This window comes from Pongo pygmaeus, chromosome 6 (assembly GCF_028885625.2).
Source record: "Pongo pygmaeus isolate AG05252 chromosome 6, NHGRI_mPonPyg2-v2.0_pri, whole genome shotgun sequence".
Classification (NCBI taxonomy): domain Eukaryota; kingdom Metazoa; phylum Chordata; class Mammalia; order Primates; family Hominidae; genus Pongo; species Pongo pygmaeus.
Genome location: NC_072379.2, coordinates 49599566 through 49621153, shown reverse-complemented (window position 1 = coordinate 49621153; position 21588 = coordinate 49599566). Strand labels below are relative to the sequence as shown.

The following is a 21588-nucleotide window of genomic DNA, read 5'->3' as shown; positions in this document are numbered from 1 at the left end:
GAGAAGTAGGGGGCAGTTCTTGAGCCTACAGATTCTCATGAAGCAAACAGTGGCTGGTATCATTTGATCTGTGTCCTCTCCAAATCTCATGTGGAATTGTAGTCCCCAGTGTTGGAGGTGGGTCCTGGTGGGAGGTGACTGGATCATGGAGGCGGAGTGCTCATGAATGTTTTAGCACCATCCTCCCCTTGGTACTGTATAGTGATAAAGTCCTCTTGAGATCTGGTTGTTTAAGTGTGTGGCACCTCCTCCTCCCTCTCTTCCTCCTGCTGTGGCCATGTGAAGCTCCTCGCTGCCCCCGCCCCGCCTTCTACCATGATTGGATCATGATTGGGAGTTTTCCTGTGGCGTCCCCAGAAGCAGAAGCTGTGATGCTTCCTGTACAGCCTGCAGAACCGTGAACCAATTAAACCTCTTTCCTTTATAAATTAGTCAGTCTTAGGCATTTCTTTATAGTAATGCGAGAATGGACTAATACAGTGTCCCTAACACAGAGAGCTTCTGGGGTTTCATCTGAAATCTCTCCTGCAGGAGTCCAGGGAACACAGAAGCCAGGCAATTTCCATGCCAAGGATTCTGCGACCAGAGCTTATACTTCGTGGTCAATATGTATAAGCTTGGGGAGAGAGTGGAGTGATGCAGGTGTGTGGCCTCCAGTGCCACTCCACCTCCTGTGTTTAGAAATATATATTCTGGCCAGGCGCAGTGGTTCACGCCTGTAATCCCAGCACTTTGGGAGGTGAGGCAAGTGGATCACCTAAGGTCAGGAGTTCGAGACCAGCCTGGCCAACATGGTGAAACCCTGTCTCTACTAAAAATACAAAAAAATTACCCGGGCATGGTGGCGGGTGCCTGTAATCCCAGCGGAGGCTGATGCAGCAGAATTGCTTGAACCCAGGAGGCAGAGGTTGCAGTGAGCCGAGATCGTGCCATTGCACTCCAGCCTGGGTAACAGAGAGAGACTGTCTCAAAAAAAAAAAAAAAAAAAAAAAAAAAACCAACAACTATATTCTGAGGCTGTACGAGCTAAAATTAATAGCAAACATAATTAATGAATGTTTGATAATCTGCCAAGCATCAAAGTGCTATAGACGCATAATTTTACTTACCCCTTATGGCTATTTGATAGAGGAACTAACATCATCCCCATTTGAAAGAAGAAGAAAGAGAAGCACAAAGACATTGAGCAGATTGCCCGAGGTTACCCAGCTAGTGAGTAGGGAGCAGGGACTTCAGCCCAGCTTACTGTGTCTTTTGAGATATATTACCTCCCGGTTCTAATGTGGTTAGAATTCCCAGAAACCCAGATCTGTCAATATCTGCATCTGACTATTCCAGTGGCAGAGTTGCACATGAGATAGGCAGAAGGATCGGCAAGTATCAACTCAGGGACCTTCTAGCCAAACGTGGCACAGTTGAGCACTCTCTGTTTGTTCCTTCACTTTCTAGTTCTGTGGAACTGTAAGTTCTTTCAAATTTTCCCTTATAAAGTTAACTACTTAAATTCACTCATCTGTGTCCTACTCATTGTTAGACAAGTTTAGAGGGAGTATGGTGCTGGCTCCTGCACTGGGAGTGTCTGCTCTTTAACCTGTGATGGCACCTGGCAGGCTGTTGTCCATCCCAGTCTGAGATCTCATGTAGAAGCACATCTTTCTCGAAGGGATTAAAATGTCATGTTCTCATTAATCTGTGTAAATCTAAATGGAATGTTTTGATGGGGTGATAGGAAACCAATTTCAGCACAGTCTGCTTTGAATCCCTATTTTTAAGCACAGAGCCAGTCACCAGATTTCAAATCCATTTACCAAATACCAAAAAGCCTTCCTTTCTGCACTCAGAAGGATGATTTTGTATTAAACACAGATGGTCATGCTCCCTAGGGAGCTCAACTCATAAATTTATAATCTGGATGCTAATATTTTTTTGTTCAGGAGGTAGTTCATTTTTGGAAAATTGGAAAAATTTACAGATACGGGACTAACATTTTTTAAACAACAACAACAAAAAACCCCTGTAATTAATACATCTAGAAACAGGATTATTCTGATAGAACCTACCCATTTCAACCTAGTCAGGGAAGTCTCATGACACAGTAGACTAGAAGGTTAAATTGGTGCTAGGAGCTAGGTTGTGAGGGATTCTAGCTGGGCAGCAGTAGAGGCATTGGGTGTCTATTTGCCATTTCCCATTCCCAAAACTTCTGTGCCCTTTGCCCAATGTCAAGTAAGTAAAAATCTTATAAATCATCTTTATGGGGGCAATATATCCCAAACATTGATTTTTCCAAAGGCAATAAAGACATCAGGGCATACAACCGACTCTCTGACTAAATGAGCTCCTGGATCCCCTAATCCTGTCCTCCCACTTTACAGATGAGAACTTGGGGCCTTGAGAGGTCATGTGTCCTTCCTAAAGACACCTAGGTGGTTAATTAAAGAACTGAGAAGCCTAGCACCAAGTCCACTCACTCTGGCTCACTGCTTTTTTCCTACACAATCTTAAAGAACAGCAGTAGCTCCCTTTTTTTGTTGTTTCTTGTTGCTACATTCATAATCACCTCTCTTCCTCACGATAGCCCTGGGAGACAGGCATTGCTATCCCCATTTCAGATAGGGAAACTGCCCAAGGTCACACAGCTGGACAGGTATAGAGGCAAGACCGCACCCACATTGCCTGGTTCCAGGGCTATGTCCTTGCCACTGAGCCCTGTGGTCTTCTTGGAACACCATTTACTCTGACATGATGCCCGATGCAAGGAATGCAATGAGAGGAGGGCATGAACTCATCCTTCAGTGGCTGAATGGGAGGGAGGAGTTCCCTCTTCCACTGGTCTCAATAATAGGAGGCTTTCTCTGTAACTCAGCCCTTATTACTCTGCCCATTGTCCTCACCTGAGGCTCAGCTTGAAATTCACTCTAAGAGCTTCTCATTCTCTGTGAAGAAACTGCATTTTCATTCCTCCAGGAAGTTCTGCCTTTCGAAGTTCCTCAATGTGATGTTTAATGGTGACATGAGAAATACTTTCAATTTATCGAATATGCAGCACAGGACAGTTACAGTAAATGGCTGGGGGATGAGTTCAGCTGACAAACACAAAATGACTTTTGTCATTAGTGGGTGAGCTCTGTGGCTTAGCAGGGCATCCAGCAGGTTTCAAAATCTCTGCCAAAATTTCTCCTGGGCCATAACTGGTGTTCTTAGTATAGTTGCTAATGCCTGTGCTTGCTCCTGCCTCTTCTTCAATCTCTTTGCCTCTTCCCAAATCATACTTTTCAGTTTTATGCCCTGGCTGTTTGCTTCTAGGAGAGTGTGGTATGAAGACTCTAGCTGTGCAATCAGCAGCATGTCAAGAGATCAAGAAAACGGTCAAGGGTGCTTTACTTGTCCAGGAAAGAAACAGCTAGACATGTTTCCCACCTGTTGAGTCTAGTCTTTTGACATCCATTTGAATTTGACATTTTGAGGTTAGAATTTATAGAGACAATTCAGAAATCTGCCTTGAGAAATTATGTAAGTGATGCTACCCTATCTTAGTTCACTGTTACTTATATCCCCATATAAAATAATTCTGTCCTAAAAAAGAAACAGTGTGGGGGATTTGACAATAAGGGCCATCCATGCTGGAAGCTCCAAGATCAAACCCAACAGTGAGAGCCAGCTCTCCTGCAGCAAGGGGAGTCATTAAAAGGAAGGGTCCTGGAGCTATGGAGTTTGAATCCTTGCTCTTCTGTGACTTTGGGCCAGTTTCTTAGCCCTTTAGTGCCTCTATTTCCTAATCTGTACACTGGGCATAATCCTAGTAGTTACTTCTTAGGGTTATGGTGAGGATAAAATGCTTTATAAAGTAATGCATTGTAACAGGTATTGGCCAGAACATAGATCCTGAAGTCAGAAGACTAGAGTTTCAGAAGCACCTGGCACATGGTAGGCTCATATACATGTCAGCTATTGTTGACACCACCACTAGCAGTTTTGTGGCACTAAATAGCAAAGAATGGCTCTTCATTTCTGTGGCTCTTCTGGTAATTGTGGACTTTGATTCTCTCTGGGTGTGCATGGGAACCAGAAACGACCTGGACTGCTATTCCTGTCCTGAGTACAATGCTGCACGGCCTACCCTTAAACCAACACCATGCCCTTGTGATTCTCCAGGGAGCGGGCCACTGTTTACCCTATTCAAGTTTGGAGTGTCCCCAGAAACAATACCTTGCCTCCGCCGGGCATTGAGTTTCCTAAAGCAGGTCCCTTCCACAAGGCGGTTCAGGCGTTGCTGTTTGATCAGCTCTAAGATTTCTGGCTGAATCTTCTCCTTTAGTTCCCTGTTAGAGGAAAAACACATATTCCACAGCATGCCTTGAGAAACAGAGTGTGGCTTGGTGGGCATCATGGGCATATGGGCAGGGGAGAACAAGTGCATCTTTTCATGAGCATCTAATACCTCCAACTTGGTGCTTTAGAGAAGTGTTTATTAAGAGTCAGTGGCCAGGGGCATAAGTACAACACCACAATTGATTCTGTGACATTTACAGAATTCCACAAAAGTACCAGCCACTTCAGTGATGTTTTTCCAGAGCAAAGTGTCCTGAAAAATTTCTTCTTTTATTTTACAAAGCCGCAGATAAAAAGTTATGCAAAAATCCATTCAGCACTGCTAAGATTATCAATCCTTGGTCAACTTTTTTCCCCTGTACCAGGTAAACTCTGAGACTGTATTTGCAATCTGATTAAACAGGCATATTAGGCAACCACACGATTACTATTCTACAGCAAACACTGTATAGTGAGCAAACCACAGGACCACTTTTGCTTCCAATTCCATCATTCACAAATGGGGACAACAACACTGTCCCAGATTCTAGCCCATAGAGACTGAGATAATGATGGGAAAAATGAAAGATTATTTGCATCTTGTCTCAGGCTAATGCAATATAATTTAGTTTGAGATCCATTATGCTGCAAAGATATCATGATAGAGTGAAATGGTTTTCAAATTTTTTTTTAGAGCAGAAATTTTTATCATAGGAAATTTTATGTAGTGCCCTAGCATTTGAGTCTAGTAAAGCCAAAACTACTCTAGTTGAAGCTGGACACGGAGACCCAGAGCCCATTCCTCATAGCAGTGTAAGAAGTACTGGTCAGAACACAGATCTACAAGTCAGAAGACTAGAGTTTCAGTCTAGGCTCTGCCCATGACTAGCATTTCACGTAACTCATCTAAGTCTCAGTTTCTTCATCTATAAAATGGGAATAAGAATCTTTCCTGCTGTGACTCCCAAATGAGACAGAGTACAAGTCTTTATTAAGCACTGAGCAGGAATGTAAGGCACAACTGAATTTGCTTTGGTGACATTCTCTCCTTTCCTCAAGCCAAACAGTCCATAGGCCCACATTACCCTGTAGTCAAGGCTCACACATTCATCAGCTTCCACCTTAACTCTGGACTTGCCCTGACACTGAACTGCAGGCAACCTGTTCTCACAGGATGCTCCATTCCGAGGTAAGAAAGGTACTCATGCTTGTTGGGCACCTGCTATGAGCTGGGTAGTGCAATATGCAATTTTAGCTCACTTAATCTTCCTTCCCTCCTTCCTAAAAATAACAGCTTTTGGGGAAAGTATTAATGTCATCATTCCCATCATTCCCATCCTACAGAGGGGGAAACAACTCATGGAGGTTACGTGTAGAATATGGGCACAGACTCACGTTTTCCTTGTGCAAACTGCTTTGATTCACTCATTAGAAAAAAGAAAAAAGTTACATAAAAGGATAAGGCCATCTAACAGGGTATTCTAGTACTCCATTAATACATTTTTTTGAGGCTTAAGTGCCCTCAAACATTCTCTCATTTGATACTGTTCCAACTGAACATCTATAAAGCATAATATGGAAATTCAGTCCTAATAATAGTTTGGGACATTTGTAAAGCCTTCCCTGCACAGGTCTCTTAGGGTCTCATTTCAGGCTTTCAGATCACTAAACTATTTATTATCAGCGCTTAGCTCTACCTAAAATGGACTCAGTAAATTGCAGCTTTGAAGAACCTTGCGCCGAGTGGAAAAGAAAGTGGGTAACTGCCAGGGAGCTGCACACAGCAATAAATCACTGCTCCCAACTTCCAAGTCCAGGTAACCAGGTGCAGACAAAGGCATGGTACCAGAGGATGGAGAAAATCTGGGAGAAAGAGTTTTGGAATTTCATCAATTCTTAGGTTATAGATATATGTATTTAAATAATAGTTTCACTAAGCCTGGGTTGAGTTATTAAAATGGAGCGGAGAATGCAGTGATGAAGACCAAGAGAAGGAAACAACTGAAGGAATTCTGAGTAATCTTAATTGATGCTTTATGACTTTTTCGTGTTATGACCCAGATGTGCCTGTCACAACACATTTCATCATGGAACCATATTCTGAGGATGCACTATCAGAATAAGAGAATCTGCTGCTACAGGAGTTACTCCCTTTTTTTTTTTTTTTTTTTTTTTTGTTGTTGTTGTTGTTATAAGCCTTAAAGGACTCCAAAACATGACCAGGCAATGAAGGAAATGAGACAGCTCTTTCTTTCTTTCTATTGCACTACCCGGCTCATAGCAGGTGCCCACCAGCACTTTCTTTTTCAAAGCAATTTCTTCTTTCCTGGCAAATGGACTCAGTAGCCGTAAAATTCATACACATTAAGAAAACATAAGTAAGCCCTACAGTACATTTCTGTGGCTGATGTCTACCCTCTGGGGTAAGCCAGGTAATAACCCCATGGGCTATAACTGGGTTTTGAAATTCTGAGCTTGGGGTCAATCAGGCCAGGGTGATGGGTTTACTAGCTTTGCTTTGATAAATATCTTTTTCATTCTATCCAAAGGTCTTGCCAATAAATAAAAGGAGGAAGATTAAAGGAGAGAGGATTTAAAGAGTGTGTGAAGAGCAATTCAAAGTCTAGCACTGTTTCTGGAAAACAATTTGAAGTTCAGGCCCAGTGAGGCCACTGCCATACACAGAAGACAGACAGCACCATTAGACTGGTGAGATGATTCCTTCTTTGACTTGGGGTCTCCCCTACTGAGCAACTACCCACTGTCCATCTCTCTGCTGAACTCCAAGCTCATCTGTCTGACTGTCTAATTGGATGTCTCGTAGCTTCACATATCCAAAGCCGAACTCCTGATCCCCTGCTCCACTTGCTCTGTCCTTTAGTTGTTATGGCCCCAAACCATGAGTTCATCCTTGACTTCTCTCTTTCTTTTACACCCCTAGGTATTTCCTAATCAATCAGGAAATACCTTTGTCCTTTCTCTTCAAAATGGATCTCATTTTCAGTACACTATAATCATTTCTCATCACCTCTTGGTTGGGTTATTAAAATAGCTCTCCCATTTGACTTCCCTGCTTCCAAAAACTTGTTTTCTTAGTGTCTATTTCCAATACAGCATCAGAGGGATTATTTAAACACCTAAGTCACATCACATCATTCCTTTGCTCAAAACCCTCCAATGGCTCCCCAACAAGGCCTTGTGTAATGGGGCTCCCTGCACCTTTCTGGCCTCAACTTCCATTGCTCTCTTCCCCTCAGTTATTCTGCTCCAGCCACACTGGCCTCCTCTTTATTCACTAAACACCCAGACCTGCTCCAACCTCAGGGCCTTTGCCCTGGTGGTTCTCTCGGTCTGAAACACCCTTCTCCCAAATACCCACATGGCCTGCTGTCTTAGTCCCTTACAAGTCTGTACTCAACTGGCACCATCCTAATTAGAGAGAGCTACTCTAACCAACCTATTTAAAACTGCACTCTATTTCCCTTATCTTGCTTTGTGTCTCCACTGCATGTATCTCCTCTTAACACGCTGTCATCTTATTCACCATGTGTATTGCCTTTTTTCTCCCTACTAAAATATAATCACTGTGGGGGTAAGAAATATGTCTGTTCTCTTCACTGCTGAATTGCCAACACATAGAATAGTGTCTGGCACATGGCAGGCACTCATTAGATATTTGTCAGCTGTCTGAACACTGAACATTGTCTAACTGACCAGACTTTCCCCCTTGCATTGGTTATGAGAAAGCTTTCAGTGAAGCATGTGGCTGATCTTTAGTGAGGATGCAGATTTGCAGGGTAGGTATCAGCTTTATTCCTGGCTTTGTTTGTTTTTGCGTTTCTTTCCCACGGATTTCTACTGTCCTTTCTAAGACAAGGGAGAGGCATATATTAATACAAATACATGCACAGTGTCAGTTTTATCATTTACATATCAACAGTATCACAACTTGTTAAATTCTGGTTACGGGCTAATAAGACAGAACATTTCTTCAAGTGGATATTAGGTCCCAGGCATATGATAAGTGCTTTTCATGCATGACTTTGTCAAATCCTTATGACAATCCAATGATGTAGACATTTTTGATATCTTCATTTTTAGAGATGAGAAAAGCAGGCTTAGAATGGATTACATAACTTGCTTACAGAGCCACATTTGTAAATGACTCCAGATCAGTCTGATAGCAAATTGGGTCCCAGTTTTACACATTTTGCTTCCCTGCTTTCACTGATGTTTGTCTTTGCATCTCCCCTTCCTCTCCAACATAGTGTTAAATGATCGATTTTTGGACTATTCAAGCTTTTTATATCCATTAACTCCGATTAATTGGATGGACTTATCTTCCTTGGTAAATTGTACTAAATAGGACATAACAAATACCTCCTCTTTGAAACAATTAGTCAGGAGCTAAGAAATAAAACAGAACTTCTTCAACCCACTGAATGTATATTCCCCCAAAATATTTATTCACATGGAGTCTACATTTTTCTTCTCAGAAAACGACTATTTTATAACAACAGGGTGTATTGCTCAAGTGGTCTGCATGGAGCTGAGGTCTGAAAAGCTTGAACTGGATGGCCTTAAGGGTGATTTTCAGCTCGAAAATCCCAATATCCTAATCCTCAAGCTTGGGTTAGATCCATCTCCTCTGTGCTCCTCCTGTAACTAAGCACTGAGCCCAGTCTATGGTAAATCCTCCACCCCTAATCCTAGCCTGTGACAGAGGGAGACGAAGTGTCTCAGTGTCTCTGGGTCTCTGCCTGCCCCCAGCACCTTGAGCAGGGCTTGGCATGTAGGAGTTGTTCAATAGATGTTTGTGAAATGAACAAATGAATGAAAACAAGCATACATGGTCTACTCCTCTACTTCTTTCTCTTAGGTGACTTGGGTTTATTGTGTGAGCCATTCTGGCAGAAGTTAGACTTCATGTAACCCCATAATGAATTCCTGTCTAATAGATCACTCTAATAGGCAAAACATACCGCAGCTACCCTCTGCCGGTTTCAGAGACTGGGGTCATTATCAAACGGGTCCCTGGCCCACCTGCTTAAATGCTGTGGCTCCTAACCACTCTTTGTGAGTTTGCTGCAGCTACAGATATCAAGAACTCCAGTGGGCCATGGTACTTCTTGGTCCATGGCTGAGGGATGATGCAGAAGCTACATCCATGCAGGAGATTTCCTTCATATTTGGATAGTTTCAAAGATAAGAGCATCTTATAATAAAGGGGAAAGAAACTTCAGAATGTCACAAGCAAAGCCTTAGGAAGTGAAGGTATAAAGCCAAAGTAGGAGTAAAATGTTTGTACTTGCCATGAGGTTAACATTATTACTTGGAAAAAGTCAAGGTCAAACATAATTCATCAAACATAATTCAGAGTCACTTGGCTTTAACGGAAGTGATTCCGCAAGTCTCCCTTCAGGTTTTAAGACTTATTATCAAAAGCATAATAAAGTGTCCTACGTTTATATATCTGCTGAACCATGTTATGAAATCCAGTACACTGTAGGCCCTAGGATGTGGCAAGGAGCCATTGTCCCTCTTTGCAGGTGAGAAACTGCATCTCTGAGGAGCCACTCACTTATCCAAAGTGCATCCTGCTTGGTGTTTCTAGCTGTTACTGTCTTCTGGCTGAGGACCAGTGCAAAACCCCAGTGGTGCCTCTTGTCAAGGCTAGCTGGTGCTCATGCAGGTATGACTTAGGTTTTGCAATGATGAAGCCAAAGCACCTTGGAAGCATTTTCCCTGCCCCACTGACTAACTTCATGCCAACTAGTCTGCAGGGTTCTACTCCACAGTTTCTGACAGTGCTGCTTAAGATTGGAAAACAAATGTACGGTAGATGTTACTGCTTAGCTATTGTCCTTTTAGACCTGTGCACTTTTTAAACCTCATTTCAGTCTCTCACATTGCAAAGAAGCTCGGGCAGGGCAAACACAATATTAGCTGTGGGGTCAGTAGACTCGAGGCCCAGTCCCGGCTCTTCCACTTGTTAGCATGGTCTTCACCCCTCCAGACTAGCCTTTGCATAGGAATAAGACCTGCCTATCCTAGCTTTTGCATGGGAGTAAGGCCTGCCCATCTCACAGGGATGTAAAGAAATGAAATAGCATGAATGGTGCATTACAAATTGCCAAGCATTAAAAGTGTCAAATACTGGAGAGCAACAAACAAAAAGGGAAAGAATCAGAAACAGAAAGAGAGCAGGTGTGTGTGGTGGGGGAGCATTGCCTTCAGAATTAAAACTATGTTACAAGTTGGCTTCATGCAAAAGCTCAGAAGAAGCTGTGTCCAGTCTTCTGAGGACAAAATGAGAATAAATATCAAACATATATGCCTTTCCCTATTTTTTTCCTCTTTAAAATATAAGGGTAACAAAATTGACCCAGCTCTTAGAACAGAAGAAAGGAAGAGAAACAGAGCAGTTCTAAGAAAAGATGAAGCCAGCAAAATACCCCTCATATGTGTGAGTTTAGAACACTTTAAAGATTGGAATACATGAAATTTTGCAATGGTTGCAAGTGTCATTTCTTGCAAAGTCCTGTGAAGGGGGGCTTGCTGCCTCCCCACTGTAGGAATGTAGGTTCACAGTCATGAAGGCCATATAGCATGCTCCGATGCCAACCAGTGCCAACAGGGCAAAGAAGAGGTAGTTCACTCTCTTCCTCTCAAGCTCTCACTCCCACTCATTTAGATTCATGCTACTTTCATTTTCATAGTGCTTTAATGGATGGGCCTCACTCTGGCTGGCTCGCAAGGTCTTGCTATTCAAAGGGCACCCACATGAAATATAGTTTTACTGGTCAAAGAGAAAAAAAAATTGTTCCAAGTGTTGGAAAAGGTCCAAACTTTTAAGCTACAAATCCCTGGAGGACTTGTCACTAACGGGGCCAGCTCCTGGTTTAGATCCATTCTTCCAGCAACTGGCCTACTCCACTCAGCCCAGCCCTTCCTCAAGGAGCTGCTGAGACTCCCCTAACTAAATGGAGATACTTGGAATGTCTTCTGGGGGCCTTCCCTGAGGAGCTCACAACACAGCTCAGCTTCATGACAGGCAGTCATTCTAGAAATAGTGGGTTAGAGTCTTTTGGGAGATAGAGGTCAATATTGGGTAACTTACAAAATCGGGCGGGACTGGAAATCTTCCTGGTTCATCCTCTCGGACTGGCGGATTTTCAGGATCTCGGTGTAGCTCAGGTTCTGCAGTTTGCTCTTGAACTGGTCCAGGGAGCTAGGCTTGGTGGTAAGTGCTCTCATAACCTGCTCTTTCACCACCTGCATTACCTGAAGATGAAAGGAAGACCATCATTTTCCTGGGGTCTGACCTTTCCCATTCAGAAAAGTCCTTCCGAGTTAAGGGCTCCCTGCTTCCCTGGTGCCCTCTGCATGCATGCTCAGCATGAACCTTGAGCATGCTTTTCCAAAACAGTCAACTTCCATTATGCCCATCTTCCATTTTCTCTTGCATTGCAGGAACACAAGGAAGGAAATGGATTGATAACAGGGAACTGGTGGGGTGGGGAAGCTCGGGGTGGGAGGTGTACTCTACTTGCTTGACACATTATGTGACTGCTGCTGACTCAACACTGTAAACAATGCTAACTCAAGAGTCAGGAATGAACGAAGGCCAAGCAGCAGCTAGAGCCCTGCATAGTAATTATTTTTTTCCAGGAGAAAATCGCTGAGATACAATTAACTGTGGAAGTTTGGTTGGCGCTGGTTCAAATGAATGTGAACAGATACTCACACCCCCCTCTCCCAGACTGCTTTCCCCATGTAGTTAGGGCTTGAGTGTTCATACTAATTATGCATTTGGAAATGTACATGTGGTATTGCCTCTTTGAGCCTGGCGCTAAAAAAAGAGGTTTATTAAATTAGAACAGACATATCCCACTGGAAGCTTCAAGAAAAAAGAAGAATATTGTAATTTTCTGCCTCAGGACAGGGCTAGCCCACAAGGAGGCAATTAACCACTGCCTCTATTAATGTGGGTTCATCTTCATCAGGATGCATACAGCAGGAAAAGACCAGAAAAAACACAGAAGCATCTCAGAGTGGAATCTTGCTGCTTCTTTTTTCACTCTCCATTACAGGTGATAGCAACAAGTGATACCATTTATAGGTATCTATGTGACAGATACTATGGTAGGTGCTTTATCTATGTTTTCTTTCTTTATCCACTCAAACCTATGAGGTAGATATTACCATCAAGTCCACTTTACATATGAAGAAACTAAGGCTTTAAAACTTTAAGAAACTTCAAAATCATACCATTGGTCATTAAGTGGCTGAGCTGGGATTGGATATCAAGATTGTAAACACCCTACTATGCTGCCACCCATGCCACCATTCTTTGTGTCATTTGGGAACTTAAAAATAAGACAAACCACAGATGTACCCTGCTATATGCTGAATTCTGTGCTAGGCAGTTTGCTGTTTATCACCTTATTTAATCCCCCCTCCAATACAGTGGAGGAGGTGCTATTACCACTATGCGAAAGATAAGGAAACTGAGAAAGGATTGATGACTTGCCCCAAATCACATATATATAGTTGAATCCTAGGATCCCAAGCAACCCACAAGGATGGATTTGGCATAGATTTAATGTTGAACGAATATGCATATGATATATTTCTTGCCTTCCGTGAACTAATGGTCTCGTAAGAAAGGTGGACATGGCCAAGGATCATTACAATAGAAGTGCAGAAATGACAGAGATGACAGACTGATGGACTCTGTTGGCAGGTAGATAGGCTTTTCATTGAAGACATTTCATGGGAATGGAAATAGACGAATAATCTGGAACACCACTGTGTATTAGCTGCTTTGAACCTGGGTTGCATCTGAATTGGAACCAATTGCATAAGCATTGTTTCGTGCCCCCAGCATAATGTCATACAGGCAAATTTCCAGTTGATCTTTCACCAGATCTGCTGTTTTTTTTTTTTTTTTAACTTAGGCAAAATGCCAAATTTGGGATGCTTGACAAATTTGGAAATTGTGACCATCTTACATCATGCGGCATAAATGATTAAATTTGGTCAAGGTTGAACTATAATGCTTTATTTTACTGTATCATATGAGGGGTACCATAGGGGTGCTGCTTTGCCCACTTAGACTCAGAATTGAGCCAAGGAGATCATTACTGTTTCCCAATGATACCTGGCTTTCTTCTGGGAGGCTGGACATGACGAGAGACAAAGATATAGTGATAAGAATACCAAAAATGAAGACATGATTTTTAAATAGAATCAGATTAAAGCTAAGAGTTATGGAGTACCCTCCACTCCCTTCATTTTACAGATGAAGAAGATGATTCCCTCACGTCATGTGTTTCTTAAGGGGCTGTCACAGAGATGATGGTGTTTACACCACATCTGCCTAGACACAGCAGTGGGCCTCCTAAGTGGGCACGTGACCTGAACTGACCAATCAGCATCTTTCCCCAGACTTTTCTGCCGCGTCTTGAGGCAGACCTGAAGCATGCTCTCTTTCCCTCAAATTGAGAGCTGTAAGACTATGTCCCTTCATATATAGGAAAGGGGAAGACAATGAGACCAATGCCAGTAGAAGCACAAAGAAAATAGACGTGTGTGTGTGTGTGTGTGTGTGTGTGTGTGTGTGTGTGTGAGAGAGACAGAGAGAGTGTTAATGGTTAAGCCTTGTTCAGCTGTAAAGGTGATTCGAGCCCTGCATTTCGTTGTTTGGTTACAAGAACCTTTTTTTTTTTTTGTAAGGTGGCTTGGATGATGGTTTGTTCCTGTCACGTGCAACCAAAGAATCCCAACAAATACATATGGTGAAGTCCAAGAGGAGGACCAGCTGTGGGGCTGAGATTGTCCAGGGAAAGGGAGGAGTAGGAGAAGGAAGCTGGATGGAAATAGCAAAGTTAATTCAACAAGTGACTTTTAAAAATCGCCTGCATTTATAGGCTCATGGGTGCACCTCTGCAAGGAAATCATGATGATCCCTTATGGAATGTGGGGAACTCTTTCACTCCCACTTATAGATTAGGCTTAAAATCCACTCCTAGAGCCCCATTCCTCTAGCTTAAGACTTTGAACCTTGCTAGATGCAAGAATACATAAGTAGAGCAATCCTTTGAATTTTCCCCAAATCACTTATAATTCAGTTTGAAGAAAGTATAGAACTTTTCCTAAGACTAGGTTGATAGGGAGAAGGAAAAAGCAGGCACCTGGCCCCAGAGGAAGGGATATAAGCAGTGGGTATAAAGCACAGGACAGAGGTTGGTGGAGTCAAAGACTAGCTTCACCTACTTCACTTCACAGTTTTGTTGGCAACAGCCCTGAGAAGTTCTATGGTCACTCTGCATGTCAAGGAAAATAACCTCAGTGAAAGGTATAATTAATTTTTTTAAGAAGACAAAAGAGTTACATAAGTCAAACATTCCTCTGTGCCTTTGCAATTTAGCTACAAGGTTTACAACTGATAGCTTTATGTCTCTGTTAATGCTTCACATGTGCAAGACATTCACAAATCAAGACATTCACAACCAACATCCTTAACTCTATCTTCTTTAGAAAACATCACACCTTTTACCATTTGTTTGAAAAACCCACAGACGGTGTTGCAGAGACATCAGAAAATCAATGGAATTAAACTTTCAGTTACAGTACGTGCTTTGCCACAGACATCAAAGAAAGCATGCTCTTAGAATCTGCATTTGTTGTTGGTATTGCCCCATCATTTAATCGATGTCTGGACCATGTCAGTGGTGTGCTTCTGGAGTCTTCTTAGCCCATATTCTCTGTAATAATGTTACACATTACAAAAAAAGTGAGAGTACCACGAGACATTTGTACTTCAAATGGAGAAATCCTTTTGGCTCCTTGGAAGACCGGGTTAAAAGTACAAGCACAGGAGGTTCCTAAATGGAATCAAGCATTCTGGCAAAGTCCACCTATGTTCCCTGCTCTCATTGTTGGTCATGTAAATGTGCTCCTGCGTTTTATTGCAAGACCTACTGAGGCTCCACATGCTCCTCGTCTAATCATTTCTCCCATCCTGCCTTTAACCCACAACCTTCATCCAGCATCATTTATCCATTTCTTCAACAAATGTTTTGTGAGCACCTACTCAGTGCAAGGAATGATAAGACACTGGAGGCCTTGTGCCAGATGAGCTCTCGGCCTGGGACAGTGGAAAGACATATATTTGCCTCACCCAAGGGAAGACGCGATGTTACAGGGGAGCAAGGGGTCAGGTGTTCACTCCATGAACACTCATGGAGGCCCTCCCAAAGGGCTGAGGGCATAGCACCAGGACTTCAGCTGGGGCTGGTGGAAAGGCCACATGCAGACAGGCTGAGGTGCAGGGGCGGGGCCATTCTTGGTGACTGCAGCAGCCTGAGTGAAGGCTTGGAGGGGGAAGGAGAACATAGCCATGGGGAAGAGTGTTCAGCGGTCTTGTTTAGTTGGAGAAATGAGATGGAGCTGCAAGGTGTTGTTGAAAGGCAAGCTGAGTCAGATGGGGGATGGCTTTGATGGCTAAAATGAAAAATTTGGATGTTTTTGTTTCTGTAACCAAGGATATGTCACTAGAGGACTTTGGGGCCTGTGAAGGAATTTGATAATATAAAGTATGTTGGGACGCTTACAAAGTAGTCATTATTCCTGCTCTAGTTGAGGTAAGGAGGGGATGTTACAGAAGTCTGCATGGCTGAGACAACATTTTGCTTGGAGGATGAATGGGAGTTACTCAGGTGAAGAAGAGGGAGAAGGGAATTCTAAGCAGAAGGACCAGCATGAGCAAAGGCAAGCATGAAAGAAAACATGCTTTTGGAATCTACATTAGTAGCTTTTGGCAAACAGATAGGTACTAGCTGCAGTATGGCTTCTCAGCCTTTAGAACCCAACACGTGATTTTGAATCCAGCATGCATGTTTCCTGGGGCTTTGACCTTCCTCAAGATACTTAATCTCTCTCAGACTCATTTTTACTATCTTTACTCATTTTTTTTACCACTTCTAAACTAGGATTACTAATCATTTAGAATTCAAAAAGTTGTAAATTAGATAATGCCCCACATCCTTTATGGTACATACTGGATATCTAGCAAATGTAAGTTTCTCTTTCTAAGCCTTAGTTTGCTCATTGTAGAGTGCTAGTAATAATATGAAATTCACAGCGTTGTAAAATCTAAAGAAAATATTATAGCCAAAGTACCTAATATACTGAATAGAACATATTAGACACTCAACAAATGTCAGTTCCCTTACAGTCCCAGAAGGAAATTACATATGTAAGAAGCTTCTCCTATGAAAATATTTTGGAGAGGGTATTCCTGGGCCACACTTGCATCAGCTGGCAACTTGGTAGGAATGCAACTTTGTGGGCCCACCCTAGATCTACTGAATCAGAAATGCTAAAAGTGGCACCCAGCAATCTGTGTTAACAGCTCTCCAGGTGATTTTAATGCATGCTCAAGTATGAGAACCACCGATTTCAGCAAATATCCAGCACCCCTTCTGAGTCTTCCATATGGCATCTACATCTTCCAGCGAGTCTTGTCATATCACTAGCAAGCAGTGAAGCTAGTTATTGGTGTACATTTCATGCTGTCTAGATTGTAAGTCCCTGGAGGGCAGGAACTATTTCTTACTTGTATGATGGCCCATAGTACTTAATACAATGTATCCCAGAGTGTAATATGGTTGGTATGAGCAATGTCAAAGGCTTTTAGGCTCCCACCTTTGATCTGTAGATTGAAACAACAAGTAAGTCCTTAGCAGAATTCTGAGTCTGCCAACAAGGTTTATAAAGCACACTTTCACAAAGCCAAAGAACAAAGCCCGTGGCTGTGGGATGGCGTCTTAGGGCTCCAGAGGTCATTTTGGGCTTGCTTCCAGGGCAGAGTTGGAAGGGGATAGATCTACAGCCAAGTGGAGGGTTTCTGGAGAAGGTACAATGGTGTATGCTACTGGGCACTGCCACTAACGGGTGGTCAATACTTACAAAAAAAGTACAATCTACCCCCAACCAGTGGTGTCCATTAAATTGATTTATCTTCACAGTGATGAGAAAAGGCTGTCTTAGGAAAAACAGATGCCAATCCAGTCTAGCTAAAATTGACTCATGTGGGGGATACTTTATTGCTGGACCATTTTTCTTCCCAGGAATGTTCCTTACACACAACAAAAGGACTGAAGGCTCATAACAACCAAAGAATTGGAAAGATTCTGCCTGCAGAGGGGTCTGGGGGAAGAAGACCCCAAGTGCTCATGTGTGGGAAGGATAATTTCCCAGAGGCCAGGGATCACTTTGGGGCTACACTCTAAGGGTACAATATGGAGAAATGGCCTTGCCCAGAAAAAGTGTCAGAAGTGAGGGTACAAACTGATGGCTTACCTGGTAGGGACAATTATTGATCCTTCCCTGGCCTACCTCCATATGGAGGTCTTTAAAATTGGGTCAGCTTCTGGAAACTCAAAATAGTTTCACTTTATAGTTTTGCCAGATCAGGGAGTGGAGTACCTAGGCCAGGCCATGCATGCAGGACATTTTGCTGAGTGGTGTAGTGCATATTAAAACGAAGGAGAGAGAAAATAAAGGTGCTGTCTGGGCTGAAGGAGTAGCAGTTGAGGTTTCTGAATTTATTTTAGGACAGTGAGGCTTAGACAGGGGTTAGCAAACTTCTGTTAAGGGCAGATAGTAGTATTTTAGTCTTTGTGAACCATATAGCGTCTGCTGCAATTACTCAACCCTACCATGGCAACTTATATAATGACAGACAATATATAAGTGAATGGGCATGGCTGTGTTCTAATAAAACTTTATTTACAAAACACAGGTGGTGGGCTGGATCTGGCCTGCAGCAGTAGCTTGCCAATGCCTAGTGTAAAATAAAAACAACACCTGGCTTTATAGTTGGGCAGAAGTCATTTCAAAGTCTGCTTCTGTCACTTACAAGCTGGGCAAATCACTCAACTTCTCTGAACCTTGGTTTTCTTATCTATAAAGTAGGGGTAATAATCTTTAATTAGGATTAACAGATGTAGAACATTGCACCCAATATGTTATAAGGTTTCCTCTGAATCACAGTCCTAGACATCTTATCAAAAAAAAAAAAAAAATACCCTCGCAGCTTGCAAACAACTTATATATCTTCACAAGATGACTCTGGGTGTTTTATAATACATGCAGGGTGGTTCAAGATTATATTCAGGACAAATCGAACAGAATTGGTTCTGACAGATTAAAGAGAGGTGTTTTCATCGAACAGTATTCTCGACTCTGCCTGAATGGTTTCAGGGCTTGGAAGATGCTCTGGCCTGTCCTTGCTCTTTTCTGCCTCACCTCTCACTGTGGTTCCACCACTGCAGTCCCCTGGTGAAGGGCCTCCTTGTCTAGGGTCCTGTGGGGTCAGCCTTAATGTAAATGAAGAGAAACTGCTTTGAAATCACAGCTCAGCCAGTGTGCAACCTCTGGCTCCTCTCAATTTCATCATGTGTCCTCAATTATACCAGATGAATTCGAAACACTTTATTCATTAATAAATGCAAAAAAGCTTCTCTGCATTTCACAAAGGATGTGTGGTCTAATCTTGGCATCCAGTAATAAGAGAACTCGGCAAGTCATTGACTTCTCCTGCCTCTGTTTCTTCAGTGTGTCCCTAATGGCCCTCTGAGCTCTAAGCTCCTGTGAGCATCTGTCTGAAGGGGTGATGAGACCTAATTTAGAGCCAAAGCCAGTGCTGTGCTTAACATGGGCAGTGAGGTCCTTGGAAGTCTTCCTCCGTAGGATGGCATTTCACAACCCAACCAATGCAAAGCTTACGGGGCATCACATCAAAAACGAAGTTAAGTGCCATGAGAAAAATAATGGTCCACAGCCGACTGAAACTTTCTCCATTGGTTTTATTCTTCCTGAGTTATTCTTGAATGCAAACCACTGACAACCCAAGTCTTGTTCTCTGGGTGCCATATACCTGGATTTGTGACCATCCGTAACTCTGAGGGTGTCTTTGGTAAGTGATGGCAAGTGATGTAGCAATGATCGAAATAATGAAACTTCTTGAGCTTGGGAACCTGCATGTTGATGAAAGTCAGGAATTCTGCTCTGAGGATCAGAGTTTTCAGGAGTGGTAGCATGTTGACTTTCCCTCTTGAATATCTGTTCCTTCTACTTCATGTCATTCTCACTGACCTTTCCCTGGACCCTTGCCCCATTGCCTTTCCTGGTTTACCCAACAACCTTCTGGCTTCAACTCTGCCCCTTCCAGCTCCTCCTCATTCCAGCCAGCTTATTTCCAAAATGCAAAGCTGATCATATCATTCACCTGCTTAAACCCTGCAGGGGCCCAGCATTACCTCTTGGGTGAAGGCCAGCCTCTCCAATGCATTGCCGTCTACCTGCCCATCTCATAGAGACATCCTTACCTGGCTGAGCCCTTGCACCCCACGATCTTGTCTCACTAGGATCCTCTCAGTGCTTGAACTTCACTCCTGTGCCTTCGTGCCTTCATTCCTGCCCGTCCTCCTATCCATGGCTATTACCTTCCTTCTAGCCCCTGCTCATTTGTCAAGCCTAGGCCTAGATATTACCACCCTTGATCATTCTTCCTGACCTGCTGCACTTCAGCCAAAGTCAGGGTTCCTGTCCCCATTCTCCCATCACAGCCCCATCATAGCACTGACTGTACCATAATGTAATGACCTGTGCCCTCCTTTATTACTATCTCATCTCCAGAGCCTGCACAGTCCAGTCACAGAGTAATGATTGAGAAAATATCTGTTTAATTTATGAATAATGGGCTAACCAAATGACTACCAGAAAGAAATAGCCTCTAAAATCAGTAGTTCTCAACATTCACTGCATAATACAATTCACAAGATGTCTTTGCCTGGCCTCATCCCTTGAGATTCTGACCCTGGAATGGGTTCCGGACATGGGTCATGTTTTGCAAAGCTCTCCAGGGGAGGTGCATGCACAGCTAGGGTGGAGGAACACTGGTCCGAATTAGGCAGCACAAGAAGGTAGGAAGGAGGAATGACTGCAGTTCCAGAGAAAAGGGAGAAAGGGCCTGCACACTTCCCTCTGTGCTGCCCAATGTGACTTACAGATGCCAGCCAAAGAGCTGAGTCCTCTGCTTGTTACTGCCCACAGTTTTCCTAAAGCTTGATCTTCAACTGCTCCCGACAGCATGGATAGGATTGGTACTCTCACTGGGGACAGTCAGATTGGCGGACAGGGGACTGTGCCTGCTCTCAGCCTGCTTGGGCAGGTCCCTCAGACACCACCTGCTACTTGAGGCCAGACCACTCCCCCTGGGCTGCCTCAGTGAGAGGCATGTGGAGGGCATCAGGCTACCTGGATCAGGCACTGTGTAGGGACCTGCTTTAGCGAGGGCAGCCAACATCTTCCAAAGTAGCCCATACCTCCTTGGGCAGCAGTGATGGTCAGTGTTCCCAGAATCTCCATCAGAGCTGGGCAGCAATGAGTGCCCACCCTGAGCAGGCAGGCTTGTGGCTGGCAGTGTCCAGGCAGCGCCCGGGGAACCTGAGGACAGGCTGTGATGAAAGTATAAAAGGTGACTTTTCAAATGTGCCTCGAGAGCCAAACAGATTGCACTGAAGCAGTTGGGAAGGGAGCTGCTCCCAGTGCTGCCACTGCCTTGCTTGGGTTTGCAGCTTCTAATGAAACAGGAATGGATGGCAGGGGATAGCAGTGCTCAGGCAGCTTCAAGCATCCTGAGAATCTGATCATAATCCAAAATAGGAGTGTTGAGGGCCTTGGTGTTAGCCCCCTAAATAACTGGTTATGCAATGTCTTACCCAGCAGTTCAGCACAGGTGCTCACTGGGTGTTGTCCCACTCCAAAGACTCAGACACAGGCCATGAATAACTGCCCTGCATCTCATGAGAAAGCACTTTAATTTAAGGCTCAAGGCATCTTTATAACTGGTAAAAATAAATAAGCAAAAACATTAACCAGCAATTCATCTTAAACTCAATTAGTGCTCAGTTGAAGAACAATGTTTATGCAAGCAACATCCTTCTCACTTTCTTTAGCATCTGCAGGGAGCTGATCCAAAAGAGGAGACAGAAAAGGTGAGGTTTGGGGTCGCCGCTTTCTCTTTGCAGCCTGCTCTTGAGATGAGAGATCAAGAGGCAAACAGCCATGTGACAAAGCTGCTTTTCTCCATTTAAATAGAGAGTCAAATTGAAATACAGCAATTGGGCTAAATTTGCTGGTTAGCTAATCGAAGGACCTGGCTGCACAACAGGAAGCTATTTTCACCAGTGTCTAATGGAGCCC

At 43.4% G+C, this 21588-nt stretch overlaps 1 protein-coding gene across 11 annotated transcripts in view; it reads right to left on the bottom strand.

Annotated features, from left to right (window-relative positions):
• Nucleotides 1-21588, bottom strand: part of ELMO1 (engulfment and cell motility 1) — a 595247-nt gene that overhangs the window by 28961 nt on the left and 544698 nt on the right. For all 11 annotated transcript variants that reach the window (XM_054496891.2, XM_063667384.1, XM_063667385.1 and 8 more), the window contains 2 exons: nt 11432-11595; nt 4210-4322 (listed from right to left, as the gene is read on the bottom strand). In XM_054496891.2, coding sequence (XP_054352866.1) covers nt 4210-4322; nt 11432-11595 — 277 coding nt within the window. The remainder of the gene's footprint in view (nt 1-4209; nt 4323-11431; nt 11596-21588) is intronic.